The sequence below is a fragment of the Mesoplodon mirus genome (genome assembly GCF_964341445.2).
Source record: "Mesoplodon mirus genome assembly, chromosome: 3".
Lineage (NCBI taxonomy): Eukaryota > Metazoa > Chordata > Mammalia > Artiodactyla > Ziphiidae > Mesoplodon > Mesoplodon mirus.
In genome coordinates, this window is record NC_138978.1 from 9,763,916 (window position 1) to 9,782,871 (window position 18,956).

General features: G+C 54.6%; 1 protein-coding gene across 5 annotated transcripts in view; it reads right to left on the minus strand.

The window, feature by feature from the left end:
• Positions 1-11,983: 11,983 nt before the first annotated feature.
• Positions 11,984-18,956, minus strand: part of DHRS3 (dehydrogenase/reductase 3) — a gene marked incomplete at its 5' end in the record, with an annotated part of 41,825 nt that continues 34,852 nt past the window's right edge. For 2 of the 5 annotated variants that reach the window (XM_082612614.1, XM_082612615.1), the window contains 2 exons: positions 11,984-12,506; positions 15,446-15,571. In XM_082612614.1, coding sequence (XP_082468740.1) covers positions 12,422-12,506; positions 15,446-15,571 — 211 coding nt within the window. In that variant the 3' untranslated portion in view covers positions 11,984-12,421. The other 3 variants (XM_082612613.1, XM_082612611.1, XM_082612612.1) reach the window with 2 other exon arrangements.

Genomic DNA, 18,956 nt, shown 5'->3' on the forward strand with positions numbered 1-18,956 from the left:
GTGTCCAGGCTGGGCAGCCACCGGTGAATGGGACAGTGGGAGGAGATGGCCGGGTGACTGGGCCTTGGGACCCCCCCAGCTCTTCTGCAGACCCCTTTCCTGTGACCTTGCTGGGGGTCCGCCCGACCGCCGTGCCCTCCTCGGCACACTTTGCAGCCTGATAGCCCGAGGCCGTTTCGGTCCTCAGGCCCGGCTCTGAAAAGGCTCCGGTGACTGGCTGTTGCTTGGGGGGGACCCCTCAAGCCCACTTCGCCGGAGGGAGGGCCTCTCCCTTTGCTCCCTGAAGATGGAGCTGGTCTCCCAAGGGGTGGCTCAGGCTGGAAATAAGCAAAGACAAGGCGGGCTGGGTAGACGGTCCCTAAACCTCTAGGTAAGACAGCTGCCCGCTCTGCCAGAATCACATGCCCCCTGCCCTGGTGAGGACGCTGGACAAGGGGAGGAGAAGGTGGGTGGTCTGTTTTTCCTGCCCAAGTCTGACCTTCGGCTGGTCGGAGCCCTGGCGTTTCTAAATGGATCTCGGCAGCTCCTCAAAGGGCTCGCCGCCCGGAGCCTGTCCTGGGCGCTCTCCCTCCTCATCCTCTCACCTGGGGTGGCAGAAGTGGTGTCTGGGGAAGAGGCAGGTGACAACCCCCCCGCCCCCCCGAGAGGTGACAGCCTCAGGGCGGGAGCTGCCGCCACCTGAGAGTGGGCGAGGAACAGGTTAGCTGGGTGAAAAGTTCACCGTGAGGGGAGCTGTCTGTTTCCCTCGCTTAATTTATCCACTATTTGGCTAACCTTGCTCTGAACCCAGGCCCCGAGACCCCTCTCCTCTCCCCGCCGCCTCCCCACTGGGCTTCCGAGCCCCGCCACCAGACCTCCCGCCCCGCGCCCAGAGGCGGGGGCCACGCTGGCCTTGAAGAGGCCTCGGGCCCTCGGGGCGCCCCGGGGGAGAGGCTGGCGGCCCGGCCAGGTGGTTATTTATGACCTGGGCCTTCCCATCCTTAGTAACCAAAATAAAGTCCAGTTGCTGGCGAGGTCCAGGCCCCCAAACGCCAGACATGGGTTGAGGGAGGGCTCAGAAGACACCCCAGCCCTCCCGCCTCCACCAAACACACAACTGCTCCGGAGACAGTGACCTTTCCTTGGGGGGCCATCTGTCATCCTGGCCTGGGGCAGGAGCCGGATGCATGGACCAGCCGGTCGCAGAGGGGAGGCCAAGCTCCTTCTCTGGCCCGGGGATGGCCCCTGGCCCCAGCCTTCCGCCTGGCCTGGCCATCCTGTAGACCCTTCCTCATCCCAGCTTCCTTCTTCTGTGGGGTGGGGATGTGAGGAGGAGGAAATAAAGAGGGAGAAAGGTGTGAGGAAAGGCCAGGGAGGGAGGGGGGAGGGGACAGGACAGCCATCACAGCGGTGACAGCCACCCCCGGTGCTGCACAGAGTGAGCTCCTGAAATCCACGTGGCAGCCTCACGCGTGGCTGAGATGGGGCTGGGTTGGGTTCCAAGTGGTTCATGACAGAGCGAAGATTCCAGCCTGGGTCGCTCTGACCCCAGGGCCGGGCTCTCAGCCCCCGTACTCTCCCGTTCTTACTTTTCATACTTTCATTAAAATCGCTTTTTAGCAACTATAAAAGTAACACGTGTCACAGCAGCAGGGGAAAACACAAAGATGCATAAAGAATGAATCGTCCCATCGTCCCCCATGCCTCTCTCCCTACATCTCAGGGGTCTGTCCTCCGCTTTCTCCGCAGCATGTACAGGTGCACACAGACGTTCTAGGAACAGGCGCACGTGGACGCGTGGGATGTGAGCGGACGGGGAACCTCTGCTCTGTGCGATGACTGCGGCATCCCACGTCCACACCCCTCTCTCACCTCAGCTATCGTACCAACAGTACAGTGTGCGGGCAGCCCCCAGCCTGTCCGTCCCGCCTCCAGCGATGCCTCAGATGGCCCGCTTCTCTACATGTGACTCCTCCTGCTCTGGTTCACCTCCAGCTCTCAGCCCAATTACTGATCCGCTCCCCGTTTCTGCCCACGTGCCCCCCACAGGGAGTTTTCTCTGGGTCCAGAATGATCCTTCTAAAATTCAAATCTGCTCACGGCAGTGCCCTGCTTTAACGCCTTCTCCCTCGGGAGAAGTTCCCAAATCTTTACCAGGGCCCATCGTGTCCCCTCTGATTTGGCTTCCCTGACTCTCCGGAGCCCCCGTGGCCCCTCGCCCGTGCACCCCTCACTCCAGCCGCCGTTCATTGCCCTCAGCTCTTCTTCAGCTGCGTCTTCCCTCTCCACGCCTCCTGTGGGAGCCTCGCCTGGGTCTCAGCTTACATGTCAGCTCTTTGGACACCATCCCCACCCCGTCTAACACGTCATGACTCGAGCCAGGCTCCTCTCCCCGATGGGCTGAAAGCTCAGTGAGGACAAGTTGTGTCTGTTAAGTTCACTGCCACCCGCCAGTGGCTGACCCAGGGCGGCCTTTCAGAGCTATTTGTTGGAAGCTGAGTGACAGCAAATGAACAGGGGCAAACCATGCACCCATTCTAACGTTTCCTGAATTCCTTCATTCCAGGACCACCGTACCCTGGCTCCCAGAGAGCACTACTGGCCCCAAATGGCTTCTCGCTGCTGCTGGACAGGGACTCCTGCCACCACGCGGGGGCAAAACCTTTGTAAGTAGCCTCAGCCTCCTTCTCCCGGGGTGGGGAGTGACTGCCAGGCAGAGGCAGGGCGGGACGGCGTCAACCCCAGAGATCTCCCTTCCAGACCTCAGGCGGCCTCACGAAGGACTGCCAGACAGCACTGGTCACCTGCCAAGCAACGAGCCAGCCAACGGCCCACCGGGCCACCCGCTGATTGCCAGTCAGAGGGGCCAGCAGTCAGGCGCGGGGCCGCCAATGGCCTGTCACCACTCGGGCCAACTCTCCGTCAGGAGAGGCCCAAGTCCCACTCTGGGAGCTCAGGACTGCCCATCAGAGCATGGCCAACTGCCACTCCAAAAGGCCCAGGGGCAAGTCAGAGAGTCCACCAATGGTCATTCTGGTGGCAGTTGTTTTTGCTACCCAGTGTCCTTTCTTGCTTCTCCTGGCCAGGGCGTCCCATTGGACCTTGGGGGAACCACCTGTCTCCAACTCCTAGCCCATGTGTTTCCAAGGGCTAGATTCCCTCACTGGCTGCAAAGATAAATCACATGACTCAGGACTGGCCAATCAGAGCATTGCATTCCTCTTGCCACTGTGATTGGTTCATGTGACTCAAATCAAGCCAAACAGAACCAATCAGAGCTAACTCTGGATGACTAGAAAGACACAGTCTCTTTTTTCCTTCTGCCTTTGAATGTGGGATGGTGTGAGGCTGCTGCTGAGGAGCCAGCTTATCATCACTAGGACAAGATGTCTGAGAATGAAGCCAGCCTAGAGGATGTGAAATTGGAGGACAGAGAAACTGGTTCCTGAACCAGGTCCTGGAAACACTGCTCGCACCCCTGGATCCAGCCATACCTGAAACTGATTATCATTTGGCTTTCCACTTACTTGAACCAGCAAATTCTCCCTTTTACCTAAGCGAGGATCATTGTGGGTGGGACCAATAGTCACGCAGGGATTCTGCCGGTATTCCATGCTGGTCAGGGTACCAGCCCTTGTCTGAAGCTCAGGGCAGTTCTAGGGGAACTCCTGGCTGAAAGCCATAGACAAACAGGCTCCATGTTTGCTTTCCCTGCTCCTGGCTGCTGAGGCGTGTGCATGCGACGTTGACTCCCCCAGTCAGATGTTCCCCCAGGCTTTGACCCATGCAGGTGATGCGGAGAAGTGGGGTGGGGGTATTTCTCTTCAGCGGCTGCAGCAGCAGGGACTCTCCAGGGCCAGCAGGGTGGCCCAGGGTCCAGACCTTCCTGTGGCAGGATCTGGGGGCTGCGGGCCATCTGTATCCCTTGGCATCTGCCCAGTTTTCAAGCCCAGTTTTTGGTCTGCCAGGCCACTCTGAGCTCCCAACAGCCTCTCTAGAAATTCTGCAGGTAGAGTCCGTGTCCGTTGCTGAAGCCACCAATCCCTTGTGCTCTCGGGGAGGGGCTGGGGACTGGGGTAAACATGGAAGGGAACAGCTCTGAGCTCGTAGACTCCAGCCTGGTTCACCACTGCTCATGCCCTGAGCTGGCACTTCGTGAACAGTCAGTGTCCCTCAAAGCACCTGGCAGAGAGCTGGGAACATTTTACGAGCTCAGAACTTGGTGAAGGGGAACAGTTTGCTCATGGGCGCCAGTTTTGTTCCTTGGGGGCTAGAGAGTGTATGTCTGAGGAAGGGCTGGGGACTGAAGTAGTGGACACTCCCTCCCTCCCAGGCCCATGGTCAAGAGGGCAGGGCTGACCCCAGCGAGCTCTGCAAGGAAACCCACCTTGAACACGTCTGATCACCAAAGGGCCTCAGATGCCCGCCTAGGCTGCTACGGCTGGGCCCATCTGCAACCGGGGGCAAGCAGCTGGGCCAAGACATGTTGGAATCTGGCAGTGACATGGATGTGGATCGGCCAGGAAGAGTCCCGGCGGCCTGGCTGCATAGTGGTGAATAATGGCAAGTATTGTACGCCACTCTCTTTACACACAGCCATCCCTTGGTATCCACGGGGTGTGGTTCCAGGACCCCCAGTGGATACCAAATTCTTGATGCTCAAGTCCCATGTAAGAAATGGTGTAGTATTTGCATAAAACCTACGCACGTCCTCCGTCCCCCTGTATGCTTTAAATCATCTCTAGATTACTTATAGTACCTGATACAATGTAAGTGCTATGTAAATAGTTGTAAATATAATGTAAATACTATGTAAATAGTTGCTGGGCCAGCAAATTCAAGTTTTGCTTTTTGGAACTTTCTGGAATTTAAAAATATATATTTTTGATCCATGGTTGGTTGACTCAGCGGATTCGGAACCCGTGGGTATGGAGGGCCAACTGTTCTGGGCTTCTTATTCAAGAAGCTGTGAAACCCAGGGGTTAAGCACAAGGGCTTTGCAGCTAGACTCTGGGGTTCAAATCCCAGCTCTGCCACTTACTAGCAGTGTCATAAGCCTCAGGTGGATGGATGACTGCATCTCTCTCTGCCTCCATTTCCTGTATTGAAAGGTTTTAATTTTTTTTTTTTTTTTTTGCGGTACGCAGGCCTCTCACTGTTGTGGCCTCTCCCGTTGCGGAGCACAGGCTCGGGACGCGCAGGCTCAGCGGCCATGGCTCACGGGCCCAGCCGCTCCGCGGCATGTGGGATCTTCCCGGACCGGGGCACGAACCCGTGTCCCCCGCATCGGCAGGCGGACTCTCAACCACTGCGCCACCAGGGAAGCCCTAATTATTAAATATATATGAAGCACTGAGGGTCTATTATGTACCAGGCACAATTAACTTATTACTTTTATTATAAAGTATATATAACATAATATAAATGTATTAATTTATAATACACTTGGTATTTATTCATTTACTTGGTATTTCATAATTTACTTGGTATTTATTAATACCAAGCACACACGCATTAATTATTATGTGTTTTACTCCCTTGGTTTTCACAAACAACTCAGTAGAGGACAGGGCTATTGGTCCCATCCTACAGACGAGGAAACTGAAGCTCAGGGAGGGTAAGTTACCTGCTCAAGGTCCAGGATTTGGAATCTCAGCCCGAGGAGCTGAGATCTGAAGTCCAGCCTCTCCCCTTCACTGCACGCTCCATGGCTCTGGCTCCCCCAGGCCGGCAGTGGGTCCTCAGTCAGCGGGGACTCAACGAGGCTGAGAAGGTGAGAGCCAGGCCAGAACCCCCGACGAGAAGCCCACTGCTATGGGGAATACCTCGTGGCATTTGGGGGATGCTCTGCCTTGTCTCACTCTGCACAGGCCAGAGCTGTGGACATGAATGTGGCCATGGCCAGCCCCAGGCCCTGGCTCTGCTCAAGGTCCCCAGTATGACCTCCCCAGGCAGGATCCAGTTACATGGAAGCAGCAGCAAGGAACAAACACAGCTTGTGCTTCCTCTGAGTGCTTATTTCCTTTGTCTTGTGAACATTGAAAAATGAAAAGAATGATCAGGATTTGTTTGGGGGGGTGGTGACAGGACGGATAGGCAGGCCAGAAAATTCTGCAGCAGTGGCTCCACTCACCAAGAGGGCGGCATGAGGAAGTTTTCAAACTGAGTCCAAAGAAAGAGAAAGTCAAGTGGTGGCCTGGCCGGCCCAAGGGGTCTGAGACCTCCTGGATCACTGGCTTCTGCTTGGGGGTCAAGGGCCCACCCGTGGGGGCAGAGGCTTCACGCCTGGGTCCTGCTACTACTGGCCTCTCTGTGGTCAGACCACCGAACTCCTCCGCTCCTGTGTCAGTAATTCCGGCTCGCACTGCTCCGGGCTGTGACGCAAAAGAAACGAAGAAAATGTGTGCAGACCAGAGGCTTTCTGCTGCACGCGAATTAGCTCCCTGGGGACATTTGCAGAAATGTTTTTGGTTGTCCCAACTAGGAAGGGAAGGTGCTACTGGCATCGAGTGAGTAGAGACCAGGGATGCTCCAAACTTCCTACAGCGCACAGGACGGCCCCTGACAGAGTGCCACCGGGAGACATGCTGGGGTGGTGCCTGAACACGTGACCGTAAATGTTGGCTTTATTATTCAGGGGCCCGTGTGGGTGTATACATACAGGAAGGTGGTTGTGATGTTGACTGCCTCTGACAAAGGTTCCGCCCCTCTTCACTCAGACAGCAAATATTTACCGAGTGTCGCCTGCACCTTGAACTCTCCTAGGTCCTGAGAGAAGGTGGACCTGCCCTTGGGCTCCTATAGTGGCTGTTGAGAGGGGAAGAGACAGCCAGACAGACCAAGAGAGCAAGCAAATAATAAAGACCCGATATGCCGGGGAAACGACTGTGGTAGACGCATACAACGGAAGACTTTTTTAGCCACACGAAGGAACAAAGTCCTGCCACGTGCTACAACTTGGAGGATGAACCCTGGAAACATTATGCTAAGTGAAAGAAGCCAGACACAAAAGACCACATCCTGCGTTTATGCTCCAAAATCTGTGGCGACAGTTGCACAACCCTGTGAGTACACTAAGCGCCATTGAATTGTTCGCTTTCAATGGGCGTATTGTGTGGTATGTGAATTATATCTTAATAAAGCTGTTATATATAAAAATAATAATAATGGCAAATGGTGAGATGGGTGATGAAGGAAACAAGTGAAGGCTGAGATGGAGCAAACCAGGCCACGGTGGGCACGTGGGGCGTCTACCAGAGGTGACATCTGAGGCTGGCAGGCGTGAATGGGGGGCCCGTGCAGAGCCCCGGGGGCTCCCGGAGGCTGGCCTGTGTGTCCTGAACTGGACAGGGGCCCTGGGCCTGATCATCCTGGACTGGACCTGGTAACCTTAGCCCCCTGACACCTGGCCTCAAGGCCCTGTAGAAATACTCCATCACAGCTGCTTCAATCCAGAGAATTCGGTGGCCCCCCAGGTCATACTGCCGAGGACCGGCTGCTTTCCCTCCAGCCAGTCTGGGCGGGTGGCTCTTTGAGGGCTGTGCCTCCGAGGCCTGCCACCCACCCGAGGGGATCCGCCTGCCCAGAGCAGCTTCCCAGCGGGGCAATGGCCATCCTGCCACTCCCAGCCGTGCCTGGGGGGACTTCTGTGTTTATTTTCTTCCCGAGCCACTGAGGGATGTGGGGGCAAAGGCCCTGCCCAGAGCCAGCAATGATGGGAGGTGCCAGAGCAGTGTTCCCACCCCTGCACCCTGTGTGCAGGAAGACAGCAGCTCCTGTTCCCCAGGGAGCACCTCCTCCCCCACCCCCTCGGGCCCCTTTGCTCGGCCCTCCCCAGCCCCTGCCCCCACTGCCCAAGTTGGGGTCTTCTGAGCCACAGTCTCCTCCCAGTCTAACCACAAGGGAGCCAGCCAAGCATTGAAGGGTGCTGCTATCACAGGCCAGGCCAAGATGGCGGCCCCAAGAATCCTAGGGACAGCAGGGTCCCGGCGGGGAGCCATGGGAGCCGCCGGCACCACATCATCCCCTTGAGTTTCCCAGCCCAGAAGGCAGGAGGGCAGGGACGTCTGGTCCACGCTGCAGGCAGGAAAGGTGACGTCACACACAGGAGGGCACGGAGCCAGTGGGACTTCAGAGTCTGGATTTCTCCCCCCAGATACCTGTCCTCCCACCTCTTGGGGAGCCTCTTGGCGAGCCTCTTGGCCTCCTGGTGGGCTGGGAGAAGCTGGGACCCAGGGGTCTGCTGCTTTGCTGGAAGCTGAGAGCCTCAGGGGGGCCATGAGGGGTGAGGGGGGCACAGCTGGACCCTGCACGGCTGAGGGGCAGGGGCCCCCAGGCCCCGGCTCTGGTCCATAGCAGGTGGCCCTCAGTTTATGAAGAGAAGTGTGTTAAGGAATGTTAATCGGTGGAATTTCCGTCTAACAGCCCCAGTCTAAGGCGCAGAGCGACCGGGGTGCCCACGAGCTGTTCCAGGCCTTCCTTCTGTGTCGAGGGACATTGTCACCTCCTGGCTTCGCCTGAGGGGAGGGCTGTCTGTGTAAGATCTTCTCTTCACATAGACCTCTGGGTTCTTATTTTTTTATTTTTATTTTTTTTTGCGGTACGCGGGCCTCTCACTGTTGTGGCCTCTGCTGTTAGGGAGCACAGGCTCCGGACGCGCAGGCTCAGCGGCCATGGCTCACGGGCCCAGCCGCTCTGCGGCATGTGGGATCTTCCCGGACCAGGGCACGAACCCGTGTCCCCTGCATCGGCAGGCGGACTCTCAACCACTGCGTCACCAGGGAAGCCCAGGGCTCTTATTAATGACGCCCACCCCCCCACACCCCGCCCCGTTTGAAAGGCCTTTCCAGAAAGTTGAAGAAGATTCCTCAGAAGCAATCCCAGATGTGCGGAAGGAGGGCCCCACCCACCCTTCAATGACCCCCATGCCCATCCCCTCCTGCGACTTCTCGTCCCTCCGTGCTGCTCGGCACTTGGGCTGCAGAATTTGTATGTTTGTGACCTAGTTCTTTTTTTGTCCGCCATCAAACTGGGCTGTCCCTAGGGGCATGGGCTGGCTGTCCCATCAGAAGGGCTCTTGGGGGGGCTGGGCTGAGCCCTGCAGTCAGGTCCCTCCCGACCACCCGTTTGGCCTGAGGAGAAGGGAGTCCACTTTCCAAGCCTTCTGGCCCTGGGAGCAGGACAGTGGCCACAGGACTCCACTCCGGACCACTTACTGGACCAGAGAGCCTGGTCCCCTGGAACCACGCCAGGATGCACTCGGGTCTGGTGCTCCCCCTGCGCACTCCCAATCTGGTTCCCTTTGGAGATATGGGGAGGAGCCCCAGGCGGGGCAACTGGGTCATCTCCCAGGGCCCAGTTCTTCTTTGTAGGGTTGGCACACGCCATTCTGCACCTCGGGGGTTTCAAGGAGCCGGAGTTCATTGCTTGTCACTCTCCTTTGCTTGGCTAAGCTAAGGGACGCCAAGCTAAAGGACAGAATTAGCTCTTTGCTTTAACTCTCAAGGCTCCCCAAGTGGCTGAACCATCGGCGGATGGAGCAGGACGCGGCCTCCTGGGAACCTGCCCAAGGCTTTTTCCCTGGTTCCTCTGGGAAAAGATCCAGAAAAAGACTGAAAGTATCCCAGCGGAGAGGGAGGGGGTAGGGAGGGACCAGGCCCTGCCCGGCTGTCAGGAGAGGCCCTTGGGGCTCTGGGAGGACACGAGGTCCCCCTGAAGCCAAGACAGCGATTCTGTTCTCAGTGGGCCCTGGGGAAGGCTGGCTGGGTCTCATTGCTTCCAGATCCACTCAGACCCCTGGGGTCCTCACTGCATTCCGGGACTGCAGGCCAAGTGCCCAGTTTCACGGAAGCCTCAAAAGTCAAATCCTCTCCAAAAGGCTATGAGCCAGCCTGTGAGCACGGAAATGGGCCGCCTCTCAAGGATGGCCAGAAAAGTCGGGGCTCAGCACACAGAACCCCTGTCCTTCCTCATCTATCCCTGACCACTGAGATGTGCCGCCCCTAACTTATCTCCTGTGACAGCCAGTGACAGGCACCCGGCCTGTGGTGCCAGGACAGCAGTGGGGAAGGCCATGTCCAGTGGACCCGCCCACATTGTGTCCACACGCCAAAGTGGGGTGATGGTGCGGGTGTGGGCCTTGCGGGCCTGACCTCCACGGGCTGGACCCCTTCAGGAGCTTGCCCCCCCACCCCACACACTTTGATGACACATACCCTCAAGGACCAAAATGAAAGTGACGAGTCCTGGCTTGGCATCCCCATCACTTGCCACAGTAAGTGAGGGGGTCAGGGAGAGCGGGGTTCAAATTCGGGGTCCCGTGCTCACAAGCCCTACAAGCTTGGGCGTACAATTTCCCTGCTCTGAGCCTGTTTTTCTCACCTCTGAAGTGGTCTTTCTAATACCAACCCCCTGAAAGGTCAATGCCTCTTTGGGGCTCTGCTCAGAACCTGGTGTGTACCACCTGGAGGCCACCGCATCCCAGCGCAGTATCTGTCTGCCTCTTCCATCCTCTGCCAACCTTTCCATTTTCCCTTCTATTCCTATGGACAGCTCCTTCCACGGTGTGGCAGATTGCATTATAGCTCAAAATTACTGACCACTCCTCCAGGGGGATTGTATGTCCAGTGACATCCTTGGAGTGCTTGATTACATAACCTGCTCTGGCCAATGGAATGTGAGCAGAAGTGATGCGCGTTGTTTCCAGGGAGAAAATTTCAGAGCCAGCGCACGGGTTCCCAGGTGTGTCTATTTCTGCCCCAAGATGACATCATTCCAGATGGAGGCTCCTCTGTCAGCCGGGGCCCTAGAGTGAAGAGGACACAGAGCAGAGCTGCAGCCACCCTCCAAGGACAGGTGGCAATGGTAACACAAGCTCCGTTGTTGGAAGCCATGGACACCTGGGGGTCATATTTTGTCTGATACACATTGTAGCTCTTGGAAGTCTTTAAAGGAGTTCCCGAGAGCTGACTTTTGTCTTCCGCTGCTGCTGGGCGCAGTGGATAAACAACAGTTAAGATGTTAAGCTTCAGGGCTTGGCAGCTACTCAGTAGGTGCTCAATAAACAGTGGATGTGGTCGTGACTTGGCATCTCTGCACACAGACCAGACTGACGACCAGCTGAGCTGCAAGCCTACTCTTCCTCTCGTGTGAGTTGTGCGAAGGTGCAACGCTCCAGCAAGCTTCTCCATTGAATTCGTGCCTGTGGTCTTCTCCATCATCTCCTGGAACCACTGCCTGCTCCCCTCCCCCACCCCACCACCCACCTGCAAGAGCTGTGTGGATGGAGGCGCCTTAGATGAGATTCCATTGTCCACCTGTCCCCCGGCCCAAGGTCAGGTTTATTAAGCTTACTGCAGCAGGAGAGAACGCACACCAGAGGAACGCTGGGGCATCTCTTCCCCCATCTCCCTGGCTGTCATTTTTCTCCATTGACTGAGCCCACGTTAATCCCCTCTGCCATTCCAGACCTCCCTCTCCTTTGCTATTTCACTTCTACCCCCTGCAATCAAATCTGGCCCAGGGGCCCATAGCACCCCCTTAGCACTGGCCTTGTTGTGCTGGTGGTCTTCTGAATTTGGGCTTCTCAGCAACATTCCCCTCTCAGCTCCCAGCACATGGTAGGTAGACAGTAGGGGCTCGATAAAGCCTGGTTCTGCTCTGCTGAGTTGGTGGCCTGGTGGCTGGTGGGGCTGTGGAAGGACAGAGAGCTGGTCTCTGAAGACTAGGTCACTATGGTCCTACCAGGGATGTAGGAAGGCAAAGTGCCCCCCCCAACCTATGGCTGTTGGGTGGGGCCAACAGGCGGAGCCTGGCAGAGCTGGCAAGGAGCCATGTACCCCCAGGCCTGGGCTCCAGTTTCTCTCCCGATCTCTGCCTCCTTCTTGAGGCAGCTGGGGCCCCTGAGCAGACCAATTCTCTCTCAAAGGATGGGGTGTTGTGGTTGGGTCTGGTCCCTTCCCCACTGCCCACTAAGGACCAGAGGTCAAGGATTTCAACAAAGGAATTCGCAAAAGCCATCTCTCTTTATTTTGTATTCCTGCCGTTCAACCAGTTTGCACAAGCTGAGGATGAGTGGATTTTGGAGGGGAAGGAGGAGCGTGTGGGCACAGACCCTCCCGGAAATAGTCTATGCACATTGCCGAGGCTGGTTAGACTTGAGAAGCAATTTAACGATAAACTCTACAGAATCAGAAATGTACAAAAGTGTCAAGGCAGCTGCTGGCTGGTTTCTTGCCTCCCCACGGGGGTCAGAGTTACACCCGTCAGTCCTGTGCAAAGGTCCTGGGGCTGGCCTGGGGGCAGAGCCAGATTCCTCCCCAGGAGAGGAGCAGTCCTGCTCATCCAGCAGAAGTGTGTCAAGGGACAGTCACATGGGCGTGTGCCCAGGTGCCCACGCCCCCTCAGGTTCTGTGGCTTTTGAGCCTGTCTCTGCGTCCTGCCTTTATGTTCGCCCTTTGAAAGTGTTCATGCAGGTGTAGGTTCCTGAGAATTTGTGGATCTCCTCGAGGGCAGCCTGTGGGAGTATGCTGGTGGAGTGGGGAGGGAAAAGAGAAGATGGTTAGTGGGGAGACCAGTGGCCGGGTCACTGGTAGCCACACAAGAGGTTGTAATAACGTGATGGTTCCCATAAGCTCTCCCCACCCCTCTCTCCAACATACACCAGCTCCCCCGACAAGCCACCACTACCCACCCCTCCATGGAGGAAGGGCTTTCAAGTAAGTAGGTAAATAGCTATTTACAAGGTAAAGGGTGGGTGTTACAAACTTTCAAAGCCACACTCTTAGCATTTTAGGACCCATACGTATCTCAGAGATCAATTAACTCCAAATGCCACGTATTCAACAAATATTTACTGTGTAGGGCTGAGGAGTTAGGTACTGGGTGTCACCTCCTCTTTTTTTTTTCCCTGTATTATTTATTAAGCAGCCACACTGTGCACATGATACACTTGATACCAAAACCTGTCCTCTCTGCCATCTCAAGATTCTCAGCCCAGTTTGGTCCACTGCATAGTGATGTTTTCCTACAGCTGGGACCTCAGGTTTTACTTCTCACCCTTTATGTCCCTCCAGATAGCAAAACACCTGCATATACCTTCAGGCCTTGTTCTTCAGCATGACACAATTTCTTGCTTCTTGTAGGAAACTTCCCAGACTCACCCCTAGGCCTTTCCTGGGGCTCCCCATAGCTCTATGCTTCCCCAACAACCCCCCGGAGTTGTGCTTGCTGTTTACTTGTCAAGCCCATGGGTGCCTCTGTGGTAGATATTTCATCTCCGATCCTGGCACTTAGCACAGGGCCCAGTATAGAGATGCCCTCAGTTCCTCTGTTGAATGAAATTGAAGGGCCCTGGCCCGTTCTAGTTGCAACATGGGAAAGCCTCACTTCCAGCTGGAGCAATCTGGAAGGCTGCCTGGGGGTGGTGGCAAATAGAGTTGAGCCTGTGAAGATTTCTCTTGAGGAAAGTAAAAGGGGGTGCAGTGCAGGGAATGGGGAGGGGCTGGCCTCTGCTTCTTGTGGGAAAGTAGTGGGGGATAGAACAGAAAATGGTAGGCTGGGTGCTTACTTGGAGAGTGCTGAGGTGTTCTAGACAAACTAGCTTTTTTCTAGAATGTCCCCAAAAGCTTCTAAGAAGCTCCCTGAGGTGGACGATCAGCTTGGCTTCAGTGAGGATCCAAGTCCCTGCTCTCCAAGGCTCACAGAGGCGGCCAAGTAGCATCTCAAAGCAACAGTCAGGATGGACTGAGGGAGGCTGAGGTGTGAACTGAATGCCCGGAGTCCCCTACTCTGTGTCACTGAAGGGGCTTTGAGTTTGGAGGACAGGGGATGGACTGATGTGTTCCCGGGTCCTGAGGTTTCTTGCCTGCGGTTAGAGTGGCTCCTCAGATGCCCACTGTGTCCACAGCAGCCAGAGGGGAACCTGGTTTCCTGGGGCTTGACATCCGATAAAGGCACTTGGGTGCTTCACCTCCTGAAAAGGCCTTTCAGGCCAGAGGGGTTCAGTCAGCTGGGGCTTGGGGGCCCAGGGGAGCCAAGAGTCCACGATCACTCGGGCTCCAGGGTCACAGCTCTCTCTGCAGCATGAGAGGCCCATGAAAACAGTGTTTAGTGGGGCACCTGCAATGGCCCCTTCAGTGTGGGAGTGGGATGGGAATGGTTTGTTGCCTAGAGTCTGGAAAGTTCTAGGGAATGTGATGCTGGGCAAATTTTGGAGGAAGATGGTCTCCTCTGTAAAGCCTACCCCCCAAGGTGGTCTGCCCTGGTAAATCCCACCAGGGATGTTTCTGTGAATCCCGAGCCTTTGACAACGAAATCCCTGTCTTCCCCATTAATTGATGTTCATTAAAAATTTTTATTCTATTTTATTTTATTTTTGGCCGTGCCACACGGCATGTGGGATCCTAGTTCCCCAACCAGGGATTGAACCCATGCCCCCTGCAGCTGAAGCACAGAGCCTTAACCACTGGACCACCAGTCTTCCCTATTAGATTGAACTTCCTGAAGGCTAGGGCCAAGATTTAGTCTCTAGAATAGCAGTTCTCAGAGTGTGGCCCAGGAACCCTTGGGGGTACCTGAGATCTCTTCAGGGGTCTGTCTGCGAGGTCAAACTATTTTTATTATATTACTGAGATAGGATTTGACTTTTGAAGTCTCATTCTCTCATGAGTGTAGAGTTTTCCAGAGGCTACATGACATGTGACATCAACAGATTAAAATCAGAAGCAGATATGAGCATCCATTTGTCTACAATTAATTCAGATAATAAAGAGCTTTGCAAAAATATAAAATAATGCCATTCTTCTTACTACATTTTTTTTTGGAAAATACATTTACTTTTCACAAAAATATCATTTATGTTAACACTGAATGGATTTTTTCTTGCTATATATAAATGAATAAATGTATAAATCCCATAAAATATTTTCTCAGTTTTTTTTTTTTTTTTTTTTTTTTTGCTGTACGTGGGCCTCTCACTGTTGTGGCCTCTCCCGTTGCGGAGCACAGGCTCCGGACGCGCAGGCTCAGCGGCCATGGCTCACGGGCCCAGCCGCTCCGCGGCACGTGGGATCTTCCCGGACCGGGGCACGAACCCGTGTCCCCTGCATCGGCAGGCGGACTCTCAACCACTGCGCCACCAGGGAAGCCCATTTTCTCAGTTTTAATTTCTAATACAATAGATACAACTCACATAGATAAAAGCACTTTGGGTTCTTCAATAATTTTTAAGATTGTAAAGGGTTCTTGAGACCAACAAATCTGAGAACCGCCACTCTTTAGTAAGGATAGTATATCCATGGCACACAGGCCACTGCTCTCATTTTCACGCCCACAGCAGGCAGACATGACTAATCAATCACCTGGGTACTTTCTCTTGCCTGAGGCCTCTTCCCCACCAGGGTCCACGGGGAGAAGGGGAAATGGCCAGCATGAGCCTGACCCAGAGCTTCCTCCCCCAGCCCCATACCTTTTCAAGATAATGAGGGCGTGCATCGTCCACGGGAGGAGGAGGAGGGCCTGATTGAGCTGCACGGCTTCCACCGTCCTCCGGGCCACGGTCTCCGGCTTCAGGGGCGGGAAGAGGTTGGGGAACCTGCAGGCAGGAAGAGACAGCGTGGATTTCCCCTGAGAAGCGAGTGCTTCTGCTGAAAACCCCTGTGGCTAACATGTCAGGGTCATCCCTTTGGCTTCGCCTGTGTGGGAGACTTGAGACCTGTTTGGAACACTCTCCCTGCCGCCTGGGATGTGTCAGGAGTTCCTCATCCTCTCACTCCTCCCAGTGAGACTCCCCTTGAGAACTGAGGGCTTCTAGCCCACCCACCCACCTGGGACCCATCCTCAGAGCACTGCAGAGGGCTCCCCCAAGCCTCACTCACATCCCGTCCTGCCCCGCTAAAGCCCTCCCGGGGCCCCCCGCTCTGCTTTCAGTCCTACCCACGCTGGGCCTCACCTTTCCTCCTTCTCACCCTGCCCCAGTGATCCTGGCCAACCCTGTCACTTAAGATCTTTCCCATCTCAGCTGTCCCATCAGCCTGGCTCCTTCCTCCCATCCACTCAGAGTGGCCTCTAATCTCGGCCCCCTGCTAAGTGCCTTGACTGAATCGAGAATGGCCTTGCCTGTCCACTTGTTTCCTGTGAATGGCCTGTCTCCCCCATCAGCCTGGGAGTTCCCCAAGGGCAGAAGTCTGGTGGGTCTTGCTCCCTGCTGTATGCCCTGTGTGCAGTGTCTGGGATATAGTAGGTGCTCAGTAAATGCCTGCTGAGTGGGTAGACGCTGAACGATGTGGCATTCCCCTACCACTTGCTGGTTTACTCACTCATTCCCTGATTCATGGATACACTCACGGATTCATTCAAACATCTACAGGGCGTTTCCATGGGGTTGATAAATGAATGAATGGCTGAGTACGCAAACATCAGGGGTTTCTCATGCCTGTTCAGAGACATCTGACCTGAGACCTGTACAGGGATGATGCTCCCTAAGCGCCAGGCCTGTGCTGAGTGATCAACAGGCATCATTTGCTCCAACTGCCAGAGAAGGAAGCCGAGGCTCTGGGGAGGTGGTGGGGACTTCGGATTCAACCCAGGCCCGCAGGAGCCCCAGGCCCGTGCTCTCTCTCCCCTGTCCTTTGCTCGCTGCTTGTCCCACCGCTCCTGGGCCTATAGGTGCAGGACTGATGCTGCTGGCTCTGACCTCAGTCCCACAGAGGGCTGGTGAGCTGCTCCAGCACCAGGAGGACGGAGGGTGATAAGTCACCTGGGGATGATGTCACTCTGAGAAAAAGGCAACTCCTGGGCCCCCAGCGTGGGTTTGGTTGACCTGAGAGAGTCCACGGAGCTCGCCCCCAACTCTTGGCTTCCTTTGCCATCATGACGGGCTGCCAGGATGCCCACGACCCTGGAAGGGCCGGCCTCAGGGTCCTGTGGAGATGGACGCGTGAGACGGCTCATGACGCTGGAGCCCCACAGACACGGTGGACAGTGTGGGTTTCCAGCCCCCACTTGGGCCAGTGCTGCTGCTGGGGGGACGGGAAGACAGGATGGACAGACCAAGCTCCGTGGGCTCAGGGGGCTCTTCCTGGTAAGATCCCTGCGGGAGAACCTGACAGAGGGGATGCCTCACACAAGCCCGCTGGTGGGGCTTTCTCTTTTCCCTCCATGGTGTGTGGGATGGGTACCCGGGGAACCGGCAGAGCTACGAACTCCCATGGAGGCTGTACAAACCCCTTGAAAGAGCATGCTCAGCCAACTTCTATCTGTGTCGTCTTGGGCGAGTAACTTTGCTTCTCAGAGCCTCACTTTCCTCATCTGAGAAATGGGGATAAGAGCTCTCGCAGGGTTGTGGAGAGTCAAACGCAGAAGCGTTTGTAAAGTGTCTGGTGTGGCTGGAACATAAAGAAGATCAGTGAAGAGCAATTTACAAACAACAGCACCCACCTATATGGCCATCTTGCCAGAAAACCCATCAGTTTTGCCCTAAACATGTCTCCCACCCTCAACCCTGGGAAGCTGCTAAGCATGGTTGGAGAGGAAGCCAATGCTTTGCTTGCTTTCTTTCTTTCTTTCTTTCTCTCTCTCTCTCTCTCTCTCTCCCTTCCGTCCTTCCTTCCTTCCTTCCTTTCTTTCTTCCTTCCTTCCTTTCTTCTTCTTTCAAGAAATGGGAGTTGGTTAGGTACCAATCAACATTTTACTGCTCTTCTCCCAAGCCCTCGGGGCTCACCTGCAATCCACAGGTAACTAACCTTCACCTAGTGCTTACTACTTGCCAGCTGGCTAGTTGATTCACTCACAGGAGCTCATCTAGCCTGTGACGCCAGGGTACCATTATCAATCCCTTCTTACAGACAAGGAAACCGAGGCACAGGAAAGCGAAGTAATTTGCCCAAGGTCACACAGAGCTGGGATTAGGCCCCCACAGCTTGGGCCCACATTCTGAGTCACTGTGGGAAAATGATCTGGGGGAGGCCTTGGATTTCCTTCTTAAAGTGATGGAGAGGAAACTATGCCAGAAGGCGAAAGAGGCACAGGGATGCAAGGTCTGTGAATGTCCTGCCCACTTCAGGGCACCCAATTAGAACCATGGGTCGCCACTGTGGCACTTCCATCCAATATGCATTGTTTGAGCACTTCCTGTATACCCAGATGAAAAGAAACCAAACCAAGACATCATGGGGGGAAAAAACCAACATGGAACATTAATAGTCATTAATCCAGCCTCCTCTAAATTCAGCACCTATGATAATTTACATATAAGTCAGGTGGAAATATATACATCTGTGATGACTGAAGTCTGCTAGGAAGATTTATAACTTATGCACTTATGAAGATGTTTATTGTTAGTAAAAATAATAAGAGCAGCAGTTCGTTACTGAGCATCTCATATGCCCTGGGCTTTGCACTAGATACGTTACATGTGTTATTTCTGATTCTCTCAATGATCCTATGAGGTAAGTATTATTTTCACTGTTTGACAGATGAGCAAAGTAAAGCTCGGAGTGGTAACAAAACTGGTTCAAGATTTCGCCACCATTCAGTAGCTGAGGTGTGATTCCAAACAGGGAGTTGTTTTTTTTTTTTAATTTTATTGAAGTATAGTTGATTTACAATATTGTGTGAATTTCTGCTGTACAGCTAAGTGACTCAGTTATACATATGCACACACACACACACACACACACACACATATATATATTCTTTTCCATTATGGTTTGTCACAGGATACTGAATATAGTTCCCTGTGCTATACAGTAGGACCTCGTTGTTTATGCATCTTATATATAATAGTTTGCATCTGCTAATCCCAACCTCCCATTCCTTCCCTCCCCTGCCCCGCCTCCCCCTTGGCAACCACAAGTCTGTTCTCCATATCTGTGTCTGCAAAAGCAGGTGTTTTGATTCTTGATAGCAAAACCAGACTCAGTGATAATCACTAAGGTGTTCTGAGTGATTCCCACCCGGATGCACTACGCTACATGCCT